General features: G+C 41.6%; 1 protein-coding gene across 2 annotated transcripts in view; it reads right to left on the bottom strand.

Moving 5' to 3' along the window:
• Positions 1–18409, bottom strand: part of LOC115340206 (zinc finger protein 704-like) — a 111332-nt gene that overhangs the window by 23606 nt on the left and 69317 nt on the right. For both annotated transcript variants that reach the window (XR_005932192.1, XM_030011404.2), the window contains 5 exons: positions 16366–16469; positions 12044–12276; positions 8456–8556; positions 6124–6385; positions 1024–1128 (listed from right to left, as the gene is read on the bottom strand). Coding sequence is in view for 1 of the 2 variants with exons in the window: in XM_030011404.2 (XP_029867264.1) it covers positions 1024–1128; positions 6124–6385; positions 8456–8556; positions 12044–12276; positions 16366–16469 (805 nt within the window). In the remaining variant the exon portion in view is untranslated. The remainder of the gene's footprint in view (positions 1–1023; positions 1129–6123; positions 6386–8455; positions 8557–12043; positions 12277–16365; positions 16470–18409) is intronic.

The following is an 18409-nucleotide window of genomic DNA, read 5'->3' as shown; positions in this document are numbered from 1 at the left end:
TGTAATATTAAAGTGAGATGTTATGATATCAAAAAGGTTTATGATTAGAGAATATCAATTTATACTGAAAAATGCTTTCCAATAAAAATTAGGATACGCTACATTAATATTTATTTCTATTTATTGTACAGAAGATTTTCCATTACCCATAAATAGTGATTCACATTTACATTTAGTATTCGCTATGCTAGGCACTAGAAGCCTAATACCTTTGATCGTAAAGGTTTTTAACTCCCCCTACAGTATCTACACCTATATTGCGTGACGTTTAGGACTACTGAAAGTCCATGTTTAAGCAAACATCGCATGTCTGCAGTCCTGTTCATGAAATTAGGCCTTGTACACCAGCTTTTTTGAGGAAAGGGTCAGAGTTGAATTTACATCTAATACATACATCTAATACATCTTCATTAAGAGTTGTCAAACTGCAATATGTATTAATATCAAAGTGCGATATGTATTAAACGTATTTTCTGTATAAAGCAACAATTTTCTGTTATCAGTAGGGGCTACATATATGTAGCCTCCTAGAATCAGACTTTGCATTTTATCTTATTGTTTCTTTCAGTTGCCTTTCAAATATGCTTCATCTTCAGAGTTCATTTAGGTAAAAGCCCTACTGCTTGAATCCATTTAGCCTGTTAACATAACCATCACCTTGCTGATTTTCCATCTAGTTTTGTAAGAAAGCTTTTAGTGGCACAAGAAGGAGCATATTATAGTGCCACGCTCTGCACCTACCAGAAGTGTCTTTTGTAAGCATATAGTTTAAAAAATATATACTATAGATCCAATTCTCTGCTTGTAGACACTGATGCAAAAAAAAGTAACTGTACTGAATTAAAGAGACTGGCAAAAGTGTTAAAATCAGCCATGCTGGCAAACTAGGCATATATTTAATTTGTTTCTTTTCAGTATCTGTTATGTCAATTTTACTTCTATCGCGAGACAATGTGAAACAAAACTAAAAGTTCTAAAAGCTTATTATTTTTTTCTTTCTTTCTTTTTTTGTCATTCACTTACTGGAATGCCGGTAAAGGTAACTGGAGGCGACTGCCAAGAGATGCTAAAGCTACTGCCATTGGGAGTGAATTTTGCTGACCCTGGAATGTTCACCGGAGGAGTGGCCTGTGTGAAAAGAAAATATTATTCCAGTAAGAAGAACCATTCCTCTTCTATTTCAAGGGATCTTTCACTCCTTGAAACTGTAAAGCTATGAGAGACTTTCTGGGGTGGAAAAAAACTGCATGATGACAAGCATTTTACCCTTATGAGAGGGATAATCATGGATAAGCCAGTAAGAAGGGACATATTTATATATCACTGTTCTTAAAACCTTGTTTAGAGAAAGACGATAGCTCTCATAAGAATCCATGCAAAACCCTTAAAAGCTAGATCTGATAAAAACCCACAGAAAATCAAACATCACATACAAATAATTTTTAAAATAATGCCAGCTAGCAGCAAAAAATATTACAAATGATGACCTGTTCCACTGTGATAAACAAGGCAGTACTGAAACTGATGACAGCTGGTTTAAACAACTGAAGACCGGTTGGCAAGGCTTCTTGGACAATAGGGTTAATGCTCAACTGTAAGGGATGGCCATTTCTTGTTTATTAGATATATGTTAAGAATCATCCCAATTAGAACAGTCTTTCCTATTAAAAACAAGGAGCTGAAAATCATCCTTGGGATTCAAAAAACCAGCTCTTAAAAGACTAAGCTAAAGCAAGCATTTGAAGGACCCCTGGGCCCCTTGAACTCTTATGTTCTTCCCAGCTGGGCTGTAATACCCAGTGCTGCCCTGGGGTGCAATACCTGATAATGAGCTCAGACTGTTGAGCATCTTTCATCTTGTGCCTTCTCTCTGGTTTTCTCACTGGGCTATGAGCCCTCAAGAATTCTTCCCTGACCCTATTTGAATCCCATTTAATTTACAGAGTCAGGAAATTCACACCTTTGCAGTTACCCTGCCTAGCAGGGGCACGAGTGGCCACCATGAACACAGGCTCCCTTTGACCCTTGATTTTCAAGCTTTCACCACAAAAAAGGCTCCTTGGTTTATAAATAAAGTGCTATTAAAAATGAGCTTTTACTTCCGCCTTTCAGTTGCCTGCGCCTGACAATAACGCAATACACTTATTTAAGTAGTGTTTGTGTTTGAGGCTGCTGAAGTTGTCTCACCACTTCAGGGAAGAGAGCACTTCCCTGAGCCGCCAGGCAGAGAGAAGTGATGACAAACTACAACCTGATAGTCCCCATTAAAGATAATCTTCAGAGTAAACAAGTGCTGAAGCAATCCCTGGAGTCTCTCCAAGGAAAAGAAACTGAGACCACCGGATGCTTCCGTCTGCAGCAGCGATGCTCTGCGGGCTGCCGAGCCTGCTGACAGCTCCAAGAGAATCCATACAGACATGTGGAGCTAACGTCCACTGAGCTCCATAAAACATAAAAACCTTGCTGAAAGGCATCAAGAAAAATTTGGCAACTCCAGATGGTACCAGTAGTGCTTCATCACAGTCCTGTTCAAACGGGAAGGAGTGAATGACCACAGCACTCCTGCCAGAAACAACTGGAGGCAGCTGGGTGGTCAGCGAGGTGGCACTGCCCCTCCTCAGCATCCCACCAGGACATCAGCTCAAAGCCGGGGTCAGCATGGCGACTTCCTCACGTATTTGAATAAGACCTGCAAGGGAAATCCTCGATGCTGGAAGAGCCCGTTCCTCTGTAGCTAAATTTAACAGGTACAGGCACTAGTTTCATAATGAAACATGAAGAATGAGAAATTTAAAATTGTTGTAATTTGCAGTTGCCTAAAATACCATGGTGCTCAATCTTTTTTCTCGGTGCCTAAATATCTACCTCAGACATGATCAGATTTAGACAGTCTATCACCTTGTTCATTTGTTTCCCAGACGTGCGTCTTTGCTGATCAACCACAGTCACCTTTTTCAGGCTAACATTTTAGACAATTTCTTCCCTAAGGTAAGCAACCATAACATTACAACGAACTGAAGAGTTTCTACACCTTGATCGCACTTTGCATAGAGACCTCCATCTAATTTTCAATCAAAATGTATTCATGGTTAATTTATAATTATTTATTTGTGCCAATTGCCCTTATATCTGAGATAGCACATGCTCATTCTCTTCCCCTCTCACGTTTGTGCTCTCACTTTCTTCCCAGGCAGCAATCCCATCCTCTCCTTGCCCCTGCTTTGCCCAAGCTGTCAGTCCCTGGGCTGCAGAGGCCCTCCGTGTCTTCCCTGCCCTCCCTCTTCACTCTGATCACCTTCTTTCTACCTCTTCTAATTGGAGCCCACCATCCTTGAAGTTGGTTGACCAGAACTCTACTCAGGATCTCAGTTGAAGTTATCCAGGGGTCTTGTAAAATGGCTTTAAAAATCCCTGTCTCTCCTAGGTATTTCTTAACCAAGAAAGCTGACAACTTTTTTTTTCCTTCACAACTCTGTTGTTGTTGGCTCACGATCATTCTGTGCTTGATTAATGAACATAGGTTTCCTCCTCACGTAATTTTCTAACTACCCCAGTTTAGAGCAGAAAAATCTCATTAGTTCCTAAGGTGCAGGACTTTGCATGTTCTACCATAAAACTGCATCCAAAACCCATTATTCTTAAGATCACCCAGTCACGTAAGCATGCTATACAAATCCCCGTACTGCTGACGTCTCCCGAGTTCTTTATCAGCAAAGTTTATTATAGTATTTGTCTAGTACCAAAATGATTAATGAGATCAGGCCCAAATACAGCTTTTCATTCAACTGCACTAATAACGTTCAATAGTCCTTTCAAAATAACTTACCACTGCTCTCCCTGACTCCCCAGCTCTCCCTCCTACACTAAATCTAATCTCTAGCCCAACAAATACTGCCTATATATTTTAAGATCAAATGCTCTCCTCAAATCCAGAGGGATTTATTCTTCTGTACTGCTTCTTTGTTGTTTACAAAGCTACCTTCTCCAAGGAAGATTAGACTGTTCTAGCATAATCTTTCTTTGGGGTTCCTCCATTGCAGTTCACCTCATTTGCTGTACTTTCCACAATTTCTTCAGTTATTCTTCTAAATCTTTCCTCATCCATAGGACTGGGTCAGAGAAGAGAGTCAGGACTTGCCTGCTCACTTCCCCTTTACACCCTTCTTACTACAGGTATTATATTTGCCATTTTCCAGTCATATGGGAAATGGCAGTTAAGAGATCTGTTTAGGATTCTTGCAACCCAGCTTTGGGTTCCATATTTTTTTCCCTTTTTTAACAGGAATCCTGGGATTAACATTATTCAGCCTCCCTTATCCGAGTTCCTTGAGCTGTGAATTTTCCCTCTTCACTGCCAGTGATGTCCACCTTCATGTTCTCATTCATATGAGAGATTGTCTTCATCACTACATTCCCATTCAATACTTTCAGTTTTGATACAGATACCAGAAGTAAAAAAAGTTTTGAAATTCTGTACATGGCTCACTTCAGCAAGCAAATGGCAGGAAATATGGTGGTATTACAGATGCTGTCGTCACCTTCTCTTCTATTGCCTTTTACACAACAAATTACTCCCGAGAATGCCTAAATGCTGTGAGTGAAAGCTGGGCTCAATTCCTCCTCTTCCTGGTGAGACTTGAATCTCCAGCTTGCCTCCTGGCGAGTGCTCTTCTTGCTGGGCTAGACGGACCCTCGCACAGGATGCCGCTGCCCTGCCCTGCAAAAGCTGCCTCCTCTCCAAGGACAACTGGAATACTTGCGCAGGGACTCCACCTCCAGCTTCCAACTAGAAAGCCTTGAACAGCGTGGACTGTGTCACACCTCGCTGATGAAATGACGTATTGAAACCAGAGCAACTTGAAAAGGAGACAGGGATCAGACACTTGCAGTCTTGTGTCGTGGAATACATCAATTCAAATCCAATTCAAGAGGCTTAAACATTTGAACTAGGATTTCCTTAGGCAAGTGCTTTACACCAAGGCTGCTTGCTTACAAAAAAGGATTGGGTCTCCAAATTGCAGGGAAGACTGTCATAACTGCAAATCCCAAATGAAGTGAGGCTCTTCTCAGCAGCCTAGACTTGGAGCATCACTCTGAGAGGCAGGGCTTAAGCTAGACTGGGAAGAAAGTCTTTCTCCTAGCTGGCTTGATCAGTCCTGAGGATGGTGTGCCACCCGATGCAGCTCCCACCTGAGACTCACCCATGCTTTCCACCGTGCACAAGAGTCTACAACAAGCCTGTGAATTCTCTGTGGTTCCCTCTGCCCTTTTAGTGGGCCTGCTCCAGACACACAACAAAAAGGTTTCATCTGCACAATGCTGTATACAAAAGTTATTGCATCTGATAAATTTAACAGAGTTCAAGTCTCCGGTGCATACGCAGGTCATGGACCACACTACTTCAAAGCCTCCATTCTTCTTTTCTCATATGGTATCCAGACCAAAACATGTCAAATTTTAGTGTGCTTTTAAAATTAATGCTTTCTGTCTGAACTTAGTTGGAAGATTTTGGAACAGCAGTTTTTGGATCTGATTGGATTTTTGCCATTTGCAAAGCACTACCTCTAAGAGTAGGAGGATACCATATATGCCTTTTCATTCTTCCTGCTCTACTTCATATATGCAAACTGACATCTCGCACTGTACAAATAAAGGAAATGAATTGTTCCCGGCATCCCTTGGGTACTTGCCTACAGACACATCCAGTACAAGCAGAGCTGAAATGAAGACTCTGGGAGGGATTCGGCTGACTGAATGAGAATTTTTACAATGCCCGAGACCATATCTGAGCACATCACCTTGGGCCCTCTTTATGGTCAGTGGAGAATTAACTGCTGTAGGCAGTGGGATACACAGAGCAACTCTTCTCAACCTGAAGTATGCACCTATGTGTGGCTGGATAAATAGCACCCCAAAATCTAAGGGGAGCACAAACAAACAAACAACTAGCTCAGAAGTGGACATCTAAATTTAAATGAGACGAACCCCTTCGGCTGCCCTGAAAACTTTTCAACTCATTAAAACTAGACTTGGCTTTTTAAAACCCAAACACTGTGATCTGACATTTCTTTATACATTAATGACATTACTGTAATCAACGGAGTTCACTCTCACTAGCGTTACCTGGTAAGCATGGTCCGTGTGTACGAGGTAGAGGTTGGTAGGAGCTGAGCGGCTCAGAGGTGTCATCAATTTAGTCTCGGTTTTGGCACAGGAAGTTTCAGGACGGATTGCGTCTTGGGTGGGAAAGGAAGGAGGAGATGCTAAAGATGGAGAGACTGGGGAGAGACTGCTTAAGCCATCAGCTACTGAGTCCGTGTTGAGCCTGATTTCTGTATAGTAAAAATCCTCCTCTCCATCGCTGTAATCAGACTCTCCTACACGTCTGTACCAAGAAAAAGAAGGAAGGACTGATTAAATGAAAGCAAGAACCCCAAGGTAAATTTTAAGTTCTAGATGCATGAGCAAAATACATTCATACTGTCAATAAATTGATATTCCCAGTTTCAACCCTACCTACTTTATCAGCATTCTGGCTGCAGGGAAGGACAAGAGGAAAAGAAAATCATCTAGTCTGAAGGGAAGAGAAGTAGGAATTAGACTTTTTTTCTCTCTGTGTTATTTTTGACTAATTCTTTGACCTTGGAGTAGATGTTTAACTTCTATCCTTGAGATTAAATATCAGCTTCTCATTCCTAACTATTGAAGTTAACAAGAAGCTCTATGCACTTTGACTTCAGAAATGACAGAGCAGCCACAGAAGGACGGGTAAAGATAACAAACACGGGCAAGATATACTTCACTAATGTCACGGCAAACAATATGTAATCTCATTGTAGGTTACTTAATTAAACCGAATATAGTTATGGCCACGGTTCACCGTAACTTTCCTTGGCATAACAGAAGAAGCTGCTAGAAAACAGTCTCACCATGCAACTCACTCGGACACAGGTAGAGAAAAGACATATACAGGCTGGCTTGCCAGTGCTGGACTTTCTGGTCCTACTCTCCAGAAGTAGACTTACTGAAGGAAGAGATGTAAAAGGTTTCATTGCCCCTGCATCCCTGGCACTACCTGCTGCGTGTTTGAGTGCAAGTGCTAGGAGCGAAGCAGCCCAGCCCAAGCAGTAATTCCCAGTAGGCTACACATTATCTTGAAGTCCAAAACAAACCACTATTTTAGCACATTCATAATCCACATGTTATAGAGGTAATTCACAGCTCATACATGCGTATTTTCTCCTGGATATTCCATATGGAAAATCTGAGAGCCCTAAGCATCCTCCTGCCTGCATGTCCCTATCATAGCTGAATGCTGGGCCTCTCCTTTTCCAGACATGCACCCCAAAACCAGTCCCATGACAGTTCTTCAGCCTGCTTGCCTGTATACCTCTACCTGTGGTCCTCTCATCACCTTACTCAATAGAACTCATTGAGAGAGCACGGGTTCAGCAGGTTTGAAAGGCTCTACCAGAAGTGCCATCCATCAGACCACAGCCAGTCACTCACCAGAACTCCTCTCTCTGGCAAAGTTACAAACTCCAAATTCCAGGGAAGTTCTGCTGTTTACTTCTCCCTCTCCCATGCCACGAAAAGGATGTCCCCGTAATATACAGGACAAAGCAACATTCGTAACTGCATTTTGAGAGAGGTTTTCTCTGTTTCTGATAGCCTTACTCTTCAAAGCCTAACCCCAACAGCAATTACTATGACCTTTGCAAGACTCTCCTGGGCTCCACACCAGACTACTTCCTCATGGTCACTTTAATTTTTAAGCACTGGGTAACACAGACTTACACAACAGAGATGTATTTCCACATAACTAACAGGTGAAGACCATGAGTCCCCACTATAACTATATATGAGACAGCTAGGTCACTCAGTGAATTGCACAGATTCCAGTTGCAAACTAAAGCTCTGAAACAAGCTTGTGTTGTACAAGTTTCATTCACTTTTGCTTCTAGTCCAAGTAACTCATGGAATTGCAGCTCAGTTTCTTTTTCTTAGGTTTCTTAGGTGGTTTGTTTGGGGGTTTTTTGCATTAATTTGGCTCAGAACTAGCACAAGCACCTGATCTGATGTGAAACAAGGCTTGGAAAGTATTCACGCAAGACTCTGAAACCTGCTGTCTTTCGCACAGCGTCAGCTCGGATGTGATGTGCAGATAACACATACAAAGTAAATGCCACTGAGTTGTGTGGCCGTGAGGAAAGTGCAGTGTGACCCAGAGCTGTATTTGACCTTCTAGCAAAGTTCACAAAAGTTCAGGAAAGAAAGTGCCTCGCTGTTGGAATAAGTTCTTGTTCACCTTGACGCACTACTCCGCAATTTCCTCAGAAACCTAGGGATGTCAGATAGAAAAGCCAAGGACAACCCAGTTCATCTCCCCAGCCAAGTGTGACCCCTCCCCTTCTATACCAAATCCTTTAGACTTCCGAAGAGACTGCTCTCTTACCCAAGGTGAATGGTCCGTATGTGTTTCTGAATCCCTGCAGCTGTGCTCAGTACCTTCCCACAGTTTTTCCACAGGCATTTGAACATCACCTTCATGGAGTTCTGAAAATTATGAGTAAAGCAATATTAGTTTTATGGAAGATAGAAAGAAAACCAAACCACCCAAACCAGATATACAGTTACAAAACACTGTGAAGGTTCAGAGCCTCTAACTCCAAATTTGCAATGATGTAATAGTCTCTGTCAACAGTGTCATCCTACTGAACTCAACAGAATCCCAGTGAAAAGCTGCAGGAGCAGCTTGTGACAAAACTTTACCTCTCCGCTCTTTGGCATGGCTTCTTCACTTACAAGTTCCAGTTTCTGTCTCCTTGCTAAAGGAGGTAGATGATATAAAAACTTCCTACACTTCTTTGGAGCCTTTCAAAGAACAACTGATGAGGACTTCTCATTTAATGCAAGGCATCTTCTTAAATTACGATCTTCCTAAAGCAAGCTCTTATGTATACTTCTGCTGGTGAATTTTGCAACACAAAAAATATTGTGCCAGAAAACCATAGCTTCTGCTATGACGATGTTCACCCATGAGCTGGCAAAACCTCCTTTTGTTTTGTTCAGAAGCTGCTGTGACCCCTACATGGAGAGGGGAATGAGAAGCCATCTGGCTGTGTTCAGCATTTCTAAAAGAATATGTGTATAATCTCATTTTAATATTCTTGTTATATTCTTTAATATAACTTCATTGGTCTAAACTGAGTTATCATTGATTTAGAGCACAGCCAACAAGGCTATAACCAGCCCAATCTTCAATATTTTGAAGACTCTGGAGAAAACGTCTTAATTTAAAGCACAGTACGGGGTAACAAACAACACAGAAGGTGTAGAACTGTATAGTTTTTTTAAAAGCTAATTTTACCCCAAAATGAAATCTACTTTGTAAATTCTAAATTAAAAAAAAAAATCTAAATGATTTGTGCTTCTCAACAATATTCTCTATTGTTACAGAAGACATTAAAGAAAACATGAGGAAGAGCTTCAAATTACTGTATCCTATAATTTCAGTTACATGTAAGATTAGAAGAATATATTCATATAAAGCTCATTTGAAAAGAAAAAAAAAATAAGGGAACAAGCACATCCTTAGAGTTAAGTCCATGCTTCACTGTGTCTTGAACAGAAGTTGACTTGGTGCTTTCTTCAATTTGGACCCTTTGGAACTGCATGCCAGTAGATGGTAAGTTTCAGCCTTTGCTAGAAAGATGATGGTTAAAATATAATTTTTAAAAATCTCAGTTGGTGGGCTTTTTAAAATGTAAGTTGATTGTAGTAGCATGTTCTCATAGTTACTTGGCAGTCTAACATCTGTTTGAAAGTACGGATGCTAAGGGCTTTAAGATTTGAGTTACTTGATCATGCTGTTTGTATGAAAACTGTCTACTCTGGAATAAATTACAAATAAATTCCCTCTATAATTTTTTGACCTGATAATACAAATACCATTCAAATAGATACAGAACTCTTTTTTCCTAAAATTAAATATAATCTATCTAGCAATTCTGATATGATACATTTCTTACTTTTATTATATAATACTAAATACTATCATCAGCTCAAAACCCCACAACCAACCACAGCAACAAGATGAAGACCATGCTTATCATTTACATCTTAGGAATTCCGATATGACATCATGAACACCATATGCATCTTTATGAACACAGAATGGTTTAATACCAATCTACAGTTTGATGGTAAAACCAATCTCCTAGCTCCACCGTGTTTTTGGCTTTATTGTCAGTGCTAGGAGTCTGCAAAAACCCATGCATTTTAATGTAACCCAATGAAATCTCACTCAGTAGAAATACAGAACATAAACCATGCTTCCATTTCTGACTAGTCCAAAAATTGCCTAATCAGGCTTAATGTTTTATTTAAGAAAATAATGGAACATAAATGGTTTGGTGAGGAGTAACTACGTTAGTGGAAACCTTTAAGCAAACAACTTTCTTAATGGGAAGTGATTGCTAACATGACATTTTCCAAACATGAAATGGAAGAAACTTTAATGAGTAAAAGTAAGGTTACCAATCACTCTATTTCCAAGTTTATTCCTTCTGATTTTTGCAGCCTGGAAGAAGAAATAACCTGAACATTTTTATTTCAGCTTCTAAAGGTGCAAAGCTGTACTCAGATAAAGTACTATGCTGGGGCCAGACTAAAAAAGCCTGCAGGAAACGCAGTTCATTTATAAAACAAAGTTTGGCAGGTAGTGTTATTATTTATCTAAATTAAACATTTGCCATACAGGGCAAAATCCCTGCAAACCGGAACAGATAGTGTAATAGATCTGTGGTGGGTACATAAATAGAAATATTCGAAGACAACTTAGAAAACAATAAAGATGGCAGCTGCAAACCCATCTGTCTCATCACAGCTGAGCAATAAGAGTGATGCTAATAAGCTGAACTTTAACTGAGAAGTAACAGGCAAATCAACACACTTCTGCATTCCTACTCCTCCTGTCCCACACCCCTCAAAATCATCTCTGTCTTTACTTTAACACTCACCTCTAACTTCTAAATTATTATACCAAAGGTTTCCTCCAAATATTTTTTTTCCTTTTTAGCAAGAAGCACAAACATTTTACACCCCTCTTCCACAAACAAGGGCAGAACAGCGTGGGTCGGCAAATAAGCAACTTCTGGAGCAAAAGGATAAATCTGAGCAGGTTGAAACAATCATTAAAACTTCTTCCTGCTGGTGATGAAGCAATTAACTGTCTCAGACTGAGCCAGAAACAAAGTCACTAAGAAGAATAAATTCTCTGTTTTTTCTCCTTACAAAAAGCCCTTTTTCATCTTGCTATGTAAAATCTGTCCTGTTGCGTTGGGAGGGAAGGAAACTTGGACTAGTGCCATCTCTTTGTTTTCTTTTTTCTTCAAGAGGAGCTTGCTTGCTAGCATAACGGTGCTTTTTGGGGGTTAGTTTTGGACTTTTTTTTTTTTTTTACATTGTGTTTTATTTAGTCTGCTTTTGCACTCCTACTAAGGATAAATTTGGCCACTGCTAATACTGTATCAAAAGCCAGCAGGTTTGATCTCTCTCTCCTTTTTTCACTCCATATGTTTGCGCAGAGAAAGCTTCACAGTATTAAGGTATCTGACATCCTGTCAGACAAACAGCACTTTCAGGGAACAAGAAGTATTAAGGCCATATCCAGTTTTTGTGATGACATGTAAAGGCTGCCTGTTGCATCCTGCATACAAAGAATTTGCCAAAGTAGGACAGAAATCCCTTGAATGGCCAGAGGCAACACCTTCTGGAAATCACTCTAGTGTTTTCTGAGCAGGAGGCTCTGTAGAACCTCACCATCTGCCAGCAAATATGTGGTGCTGATGGCAGAACGTGTGTGCGGTAGGTGACTAGGTTGAACCGAGACATAGTGACTAAGCTAAGTACCTACGTTAACTGGATGCCAATGAGGGATACACGTACAGAGCTGTTTGGGTGACCTCTTCCTTTCTCATGGCAAAATAAGTCTACCAACATCCCACCTGCCCGTGCATATGGAATTTAACATGAGGCTAACCTTTCTCTTCCTAGGAATGGGTTCATCAAAGAGAAGGTTGCTTGTTTCAGCTTCATCAATACCATCATCTGGCTGAGAAGGTGTCCGAAAAGCTTTGAAGCTATCAGCTGACAGAGGTGGAGATGGGGTGGATGGGTTGGACTGGTCACTGGGAGCATTCCAGCTCCAGTATCCACTGCTGCTGGTACTAGAAGGCACAAATCCTCCTTCTTTCCAAGATCCATTTAGGGATTCTGTCAAGAACAACAAGAGCCATGATTACAACAGTATCATGTGTTAGGGCTAAGGAGCTCTTTTATCCAAGGCTTAGATGCCATGTTGGTAATTAACTTGAAGTTCAATAACGGAAAACAAAAGCATTGGGTCTAGAGAGGACAACCACATCTATCCCACTGCACATGAATTATAGTTTCCACACTTGATTTTTCAGGTTTTTTTAAAGAACAAATTATTTTTCTATAAAGAAACGATGGGTTGGAAAAATAACCCGTTCTGGAGCACAAACAGCAATAAGCAGTCAGATATTGCATGCATGATTAAGGGAAAACATTCAAATCCATCCTCAACTTTCAACAGGAACACACGACTGTGGTGGGGCATCAGAGCAAGCTCCAAGCCACTACACGGGCCAACAGGAGATCCCCTGGGAAGGGGACATACACTCTGAGCCCCAGGACACTAAGCAGATCTGCAAAACCATGATTGTCATCCCAGTACTAAAACACCAAAGAAAATCATAATTACACTCTGTCTTCTCATAATCTCCCAGTGCACATGCCTCTGCCTACTCTGAACCTCTAAATGAGGTGGTATGTATCCTTGGAAGGATATCCCTTTTTCTTCATACAGGTGTATTGTTGGGCATCTGGTTTCAGAAGTGGGACGCACAGACACTGGCACACCTCCACACCTACTCGCTGGAGGAGGAACCCCCTCCTCACTGCGGCAGTTCCCCTGACATTAGGTGGTAAGCAGACACTCAAACTAACAGGTTACTCTACAACATGGTGGGTGGGAGTAATGGCATTGCTTTCGCAGCCTGAGGCACAGCTTGAGCCATGCTTCACTTCCTGAGGTCCTCAGGCGTTAGACATTGGCGTGTCACTCTTCCCAATCCCTAAAGGGCTTTTGGCAGGAGAGGAGTATGTAGGTCATCAGCTCTGCAAAGGTATGGCCTGAGCGTGTCCAGCAGTGCAACCATGGGTGGCTCTGCCGAAAGCTTCAGGTTCTCCCAGGGCTCGGGCACACGTGCAGGGATGGTTTAGGTGCAGCAACTCCTCAAGTCAGGCACTGGAAGCTTTTCCCAATGACACTGTAGGTGCCTCAGTACTATGCAATACCCAACTTTGGAGCTGGCAAGCAAATAACATCTTATCTGTTTGTGAAACTCTACAGTGTGAGACAGGAGTCTTTTCAAGCCAGCGCCTGCCTTTAAGAGTTCTGCAGAAGTCAGTCCTTCATTCCTTCTCAATTTCTTACAGATAAATTTAACTAATGACATCAGCAAGAAAATAATGTCTACCACCTGCGACCAAAAGCTTAACCCAAAACCAATGAATTTTTATTTTCTTTCTCCTGATTCAGTTGGTTTTGGATGAAACCCTTAATCATTAACATCAGCTGCTCACAAAACAGAATGCAGTGCTTCATCACGTAAGCACATGCATGAAAATACCCCCTTGTGTAGGCAGCTGATGGGGGCCACAGAGCATAAACGGGATCAACCCTCTCTCCACCCCCAAATTCCTCTTTGGAAAAGAACATATACATTTCCAGTAGCTAATAAGTTAACATACGAAAATGTCGTGTTTTCATTCATGGTTACAGCCTTCATGTGACTGTAATGGAGGTGGTTTTTGTTTCTTTTAAGTATTTGTACTTGAGTCTTGTGCCAAAGCCAAGAAGTACATCTGGTATCAACTTGTGACCTTAGCATAGCTTAAAATTTCCATTTCTTCAGAAAAACAAAAGAAACGGCACTCTTTCAACTACTACTTTCTGACACATTTATGGTGGCACTTTGTATTCTCAGGGTTTACAGCTTCTCCTCACCTTGCTGAGAAAGAGATGTAAATCAAGAACATTCTTAAAGTAGTATGGAAAAGACTGAATGAGGTTGACAACAGAAAAAACCAAACACTGGTTCTCATTAATACTAACAAATCTGTCAATGTAAAGAAGTTTAAAATATAAATAAATGCAACTTACTCTTATTTTGGGGCTCTTTTCACATTGCTGGAGTTGCGTGAAAGAGAACCAGACCAAGTATTACTCAGCTGCAAGGAAACAAGGGCCAAACTCTGATCCAGTTTACATGGGTGATCGTCCCCAGTAATTCCAGCACAGATCAGACTTTAATATTAATGCTGATGTTATTTTTTTTTACTTCTAGGCAAAGTTCCATTTGTTTAAACAAATGTTCCTGTAATTACACTGCTACTTACTGCCCTTTTTTGGAAAAGCATGTAGAAAGAATTAATCATTAGTACACTTGTAGCTCATATTACTAAGATCAGAGCCTAGACTTGCAATACCAAATGAGCTTTAAATTATCAAATCTTTGCACTTTTATTTAAGTCTTTAGTAAGTCTTCACTCAGGCAAAGCTAAGATATTAAGGGAGAAGGTGCCCAACAACAGCTTCAAAATCTTGCCTGTGACTACTGAAAACATGTGAATTACTTTTTCAGGCTAGTCTTCCCAGATTTCAGGAAACAAGCAGACAAGCTATGTGAAGAAACATCAAAGAGCACTCAGACTGCATGAAGAAATATCAAAGGCAGTTAACAGCTACCATTTACCTATTAGCAATTCAAAAGGACTTGTTTGGAAGATCTTTCCAATTGACAGCTGCTAGCTAATGTGCACTACGGCTCCTGACAAGGGTCAGCTGCTCAAACTGTCGAAGGTGGCAGATACTGCCTTGCCCCACACCAGAGCAGCTCCTCGTGACCAGGGATGCGACGTGGGACATGTGCGTGCCTCGGCCACTCCAAATCCCTGCCTGGCACATCAGCACAAATCCATCTTCATCCGTGGTTTCGGCTGTGAGCTGAGCAGCTGGATAGCAGTATGTTTTCACCCTTCCATTGGCCTTCCCTGGGCGCTAGCAACTTGCAGCCCTGAGACAAGACAGTCACCAGGGATGTCACTGCTGGAGGTTTCCCAGGGCTCCTCAGAGCAGTGGTACTCCATAAATATTTCTGGTTTTCAACATTGGAAAGCACACAAACAGCAGCCATGGGGGTTCATGGCTAGAATTCCAGCTAAATGGGTAAAACTTACATTTTCTGGAAAGAAATGGAAAAACCAGACTATTTGTTCAAAAATCTTTAAAGCTGGGACGTTTGATTCAAATTCCTTTTAAGAACATCATTCAGTGGATCGCCCCTGCTTCCATGCAGAAATGCAAAGACTACTTCCCTATTAATTCGGATCTGTAAGTATTCCTCAAAGTCCTCCAGTTATTTACAGTAGGAGGCCATCTAGTGCTGTTTAACAGTTACAAGTGAGTAGGAAAAGCCAGAGTCATACAAACAACGCTGAGACATCCTTAACAAGGGTGTCCTAATTTAAATTATTCCTTAAAATATAACACTGTTAAAAATTTCTTGTAACTCCAGTCAAGCTTGCACAGAATAATTATATTTCATTAGCAATCTCATTATTACCACTAACTTTTTAGATTTATTTTTATTTGTGTATCTTCTGCTATACCATGAATGGAGTAGTCTTTTAAGGGATTATGGCCCTGATGGTAGACCATCAGAGAGTTACAAAGGGCACAGGAATTGAGGGTCTAATCCTGCATCGGCAGAAACAGACCTGTCACTGTGCAGACCACTAGTGCACGGCCTCTCAGCCAAGGGCTGTGGTCTGGAAGTGCTTTGCCTCGTCGTAGTGTTGAGTAAAATCTGTGCTGATTTCCGTGGGGTGGGGACAAGAACAACTGCTGTCATGTTTACTGCGTATGTGCAAATGCAAATAAGCTGTTTGAAAAATTAGCATTTCAGTGAGGTCAGTAGACCTTCTGCAGTGCTCATCTCCACTTATGAAACAGGGCATCTCCCGTTTCATAAACTGGAGCCGCTCTACAGTTACGGAAAAGACTCCTTCTCATTTCTGCCAACGCTGCACCAAAGACCTGGTCTAGGTCAGAGCAAAGCTCAGGATGATCCCCAGCATGCACAGGTCACTGCCCGAAGACAGCCACTCACCCTTTGTCCTCCACCACAGCCGCGACTGGAAACAAGCCCCCCCCCCCGCCCCAGCCCTGGCACCCCTCCCTGCAGCCCCTGCCCAGGCACTGCTCTGAAGGCTTACCGTTGGGTCGGACAGGAGGGCTGCGGACCAAGGGGCTGGTGGATAAACTGGTGAGTACCATGGCTGCTGTTACTTTATCCATGTCCAGTTCTTCTGAAGATTTTCTGAAACACAGTGAATGGGAGGCAGGAAACACATCAGCAAATATTTAACTTTTTTTCTAGTGTTTTTTGTTTTGTTTTGTTTTTTTAATACCAGCCCAAACCCTAAGCCAGAACAGTAACGAAAGCAAGGTGCCGAGCAGAGTTCTCAAAGCTTTTGTCTTCTGGCAAGCTGAGCATGTCAAGTGGCTACTTTAGGCAAACCAGCTCAGTGTAAATAGGAAAAGTAGCAGGAAAAGAGAATCTATCTTCGTACAAAATTGTCAGGATTACTGTGACCCTCCATAAATTTGACTCTGTTCCCCTTTTCTTTTTCTTCAGAATTTCAGCTATTCATATCCTTAGAGCTAATTGTGTACTTAAGGTTTTTTGTCCCTCGGATGAAGACATAGAGATGCAAAATCAGGTAAGATTAGTAGTAGCATTAATAACACACACTGCTCTCTGTAGCGTGAGGAACAACTATGAACTGGAGCTAAGGGATGCGATTTTTTCTTTGTTGCTTCTGCTTAACGCTATTAACCTTCCTGTACTCTCTCCAAAAGACTGATCCTAAATTTTTGCAGGTCAGATTATAAACCAGTTACTTAAAATAATCAGCAAATTGGCAGAAAAACAGTGCAGGGGAAAAAAAAGAAAAAAAAAAAAAAGAGAAGACTTTTTTTGCAGGTGTGATCGGCACTGGAGCCAGCAGGACAGTGCAGCAGGAAGAGAGGGACCCATCGCTGCCTTAGCTCGGTCTTGCTGGGAACCAGCCCTAAGTCAGAGGACAGGGCATGGGGAAGGGGTAAGAAGGGAGAGGAGGACAGCCAGCTTTCCAGGGCAGGGAGGAGAGGATTTGGAGAACAATGGATGCCACCAGAAACCAGGCTTCAGTGACCCATCGCTCAAGGAGTCATGTTTTTTTTGACAATGCAGGATTTTCTTTGTCTGTAAAAATGTATATACTATCTTTTTTTTCCCCCAAAAGTAACTCTATTCCCGACAATGTACAATTTCTGAAGAGTGAATGTACCAAAATAAAACTACTAAACCCACTAGGTTGAGCAGACTTTTGCTTTCCACCCTTGTAGGACAGTGGAATCAAAGCAGACAGCTTCTTGTAAACGTTTGCTTTCAAACATACAACTGATCATCCAAAACCATCTTCTCATTTCCTAGAGATCAAGTTAAATTTGTTCTTACAAAAGGACACTTTTCTCCCCTCTATTCTGCATTGTGGGGTTTCTAGAGTTTCCTCTGTGTCTTGCCAGGAGCTCTATTTAACCGATCAGATCAAGTCTTTATTTAAAGCCCAATATGAGAAGTGTTCATCTACCTGATGTTTTCCATCAACTGTTGATCAGTAAGCCACCCAGAGGAATAGGACATGCTGGCTGCAGTCCCCTTTCTAGAATCCCATATTACCCATCAGCTGGAAGGCTAATTAACTGGAAACTGTGCTACAGTCAAAGCTTCTTGATATTTTAGCGAGCAAACCTTGAACTTGTCCATGAAATAGTTCACAGCTGCTTTCTGGCTGATGCAAGAACCCACACAGATGCCGATGAACACTCTCCCATGCCGCACAACAGCTTAGCTCTCACGACTGTCTCCTGTAACACATCAGTGCCTGGAACTGAAACGCTGATGACGGTTCCTGCTGTGCTCTGATTATATCCATAGAAACGCTCCTTTCCTTCAGCCAAGGCTTTTGCAAAGAGCACAGCAGCCATATGGCCATCATCGAGTACTGGGAAGGTCTTGGATGTCTGCTGTAATCAGCTAATACCTGAATCCGTCACCCAGCAGGTCCTCTCACCTGACGAGGAGTATTTGACTCATAATGCCAAATTCCTCTGGACTCAGAAGACCCTTCCCCAGGGATGACATGGAGATGCTACATTTTCCGGAGACCAACTCTGCCAGATGATTTTCCAATTACCTAATATCCCAGTATGAAA

This window comes from Aquila chrysaetos, chromosome 4 (assembly GCF_900496995.4).
Source record: "Aquila chrysaetos chrysaetos chromosome 4, bAquChr1.4, whole genome shotgun sequence".
Classification (NCBI taxonomy): Eukaryota; Metazoa; Chordata; class Aves; order Accipitriformes; family Accipitridae; genus Aquila; species Aquila chrysaetos.
The sequence above is the reverse complement of the archived record's forward strand: the minus strand, read 5'-3'. Positions and strand labels throughout refer to the sequence as shown.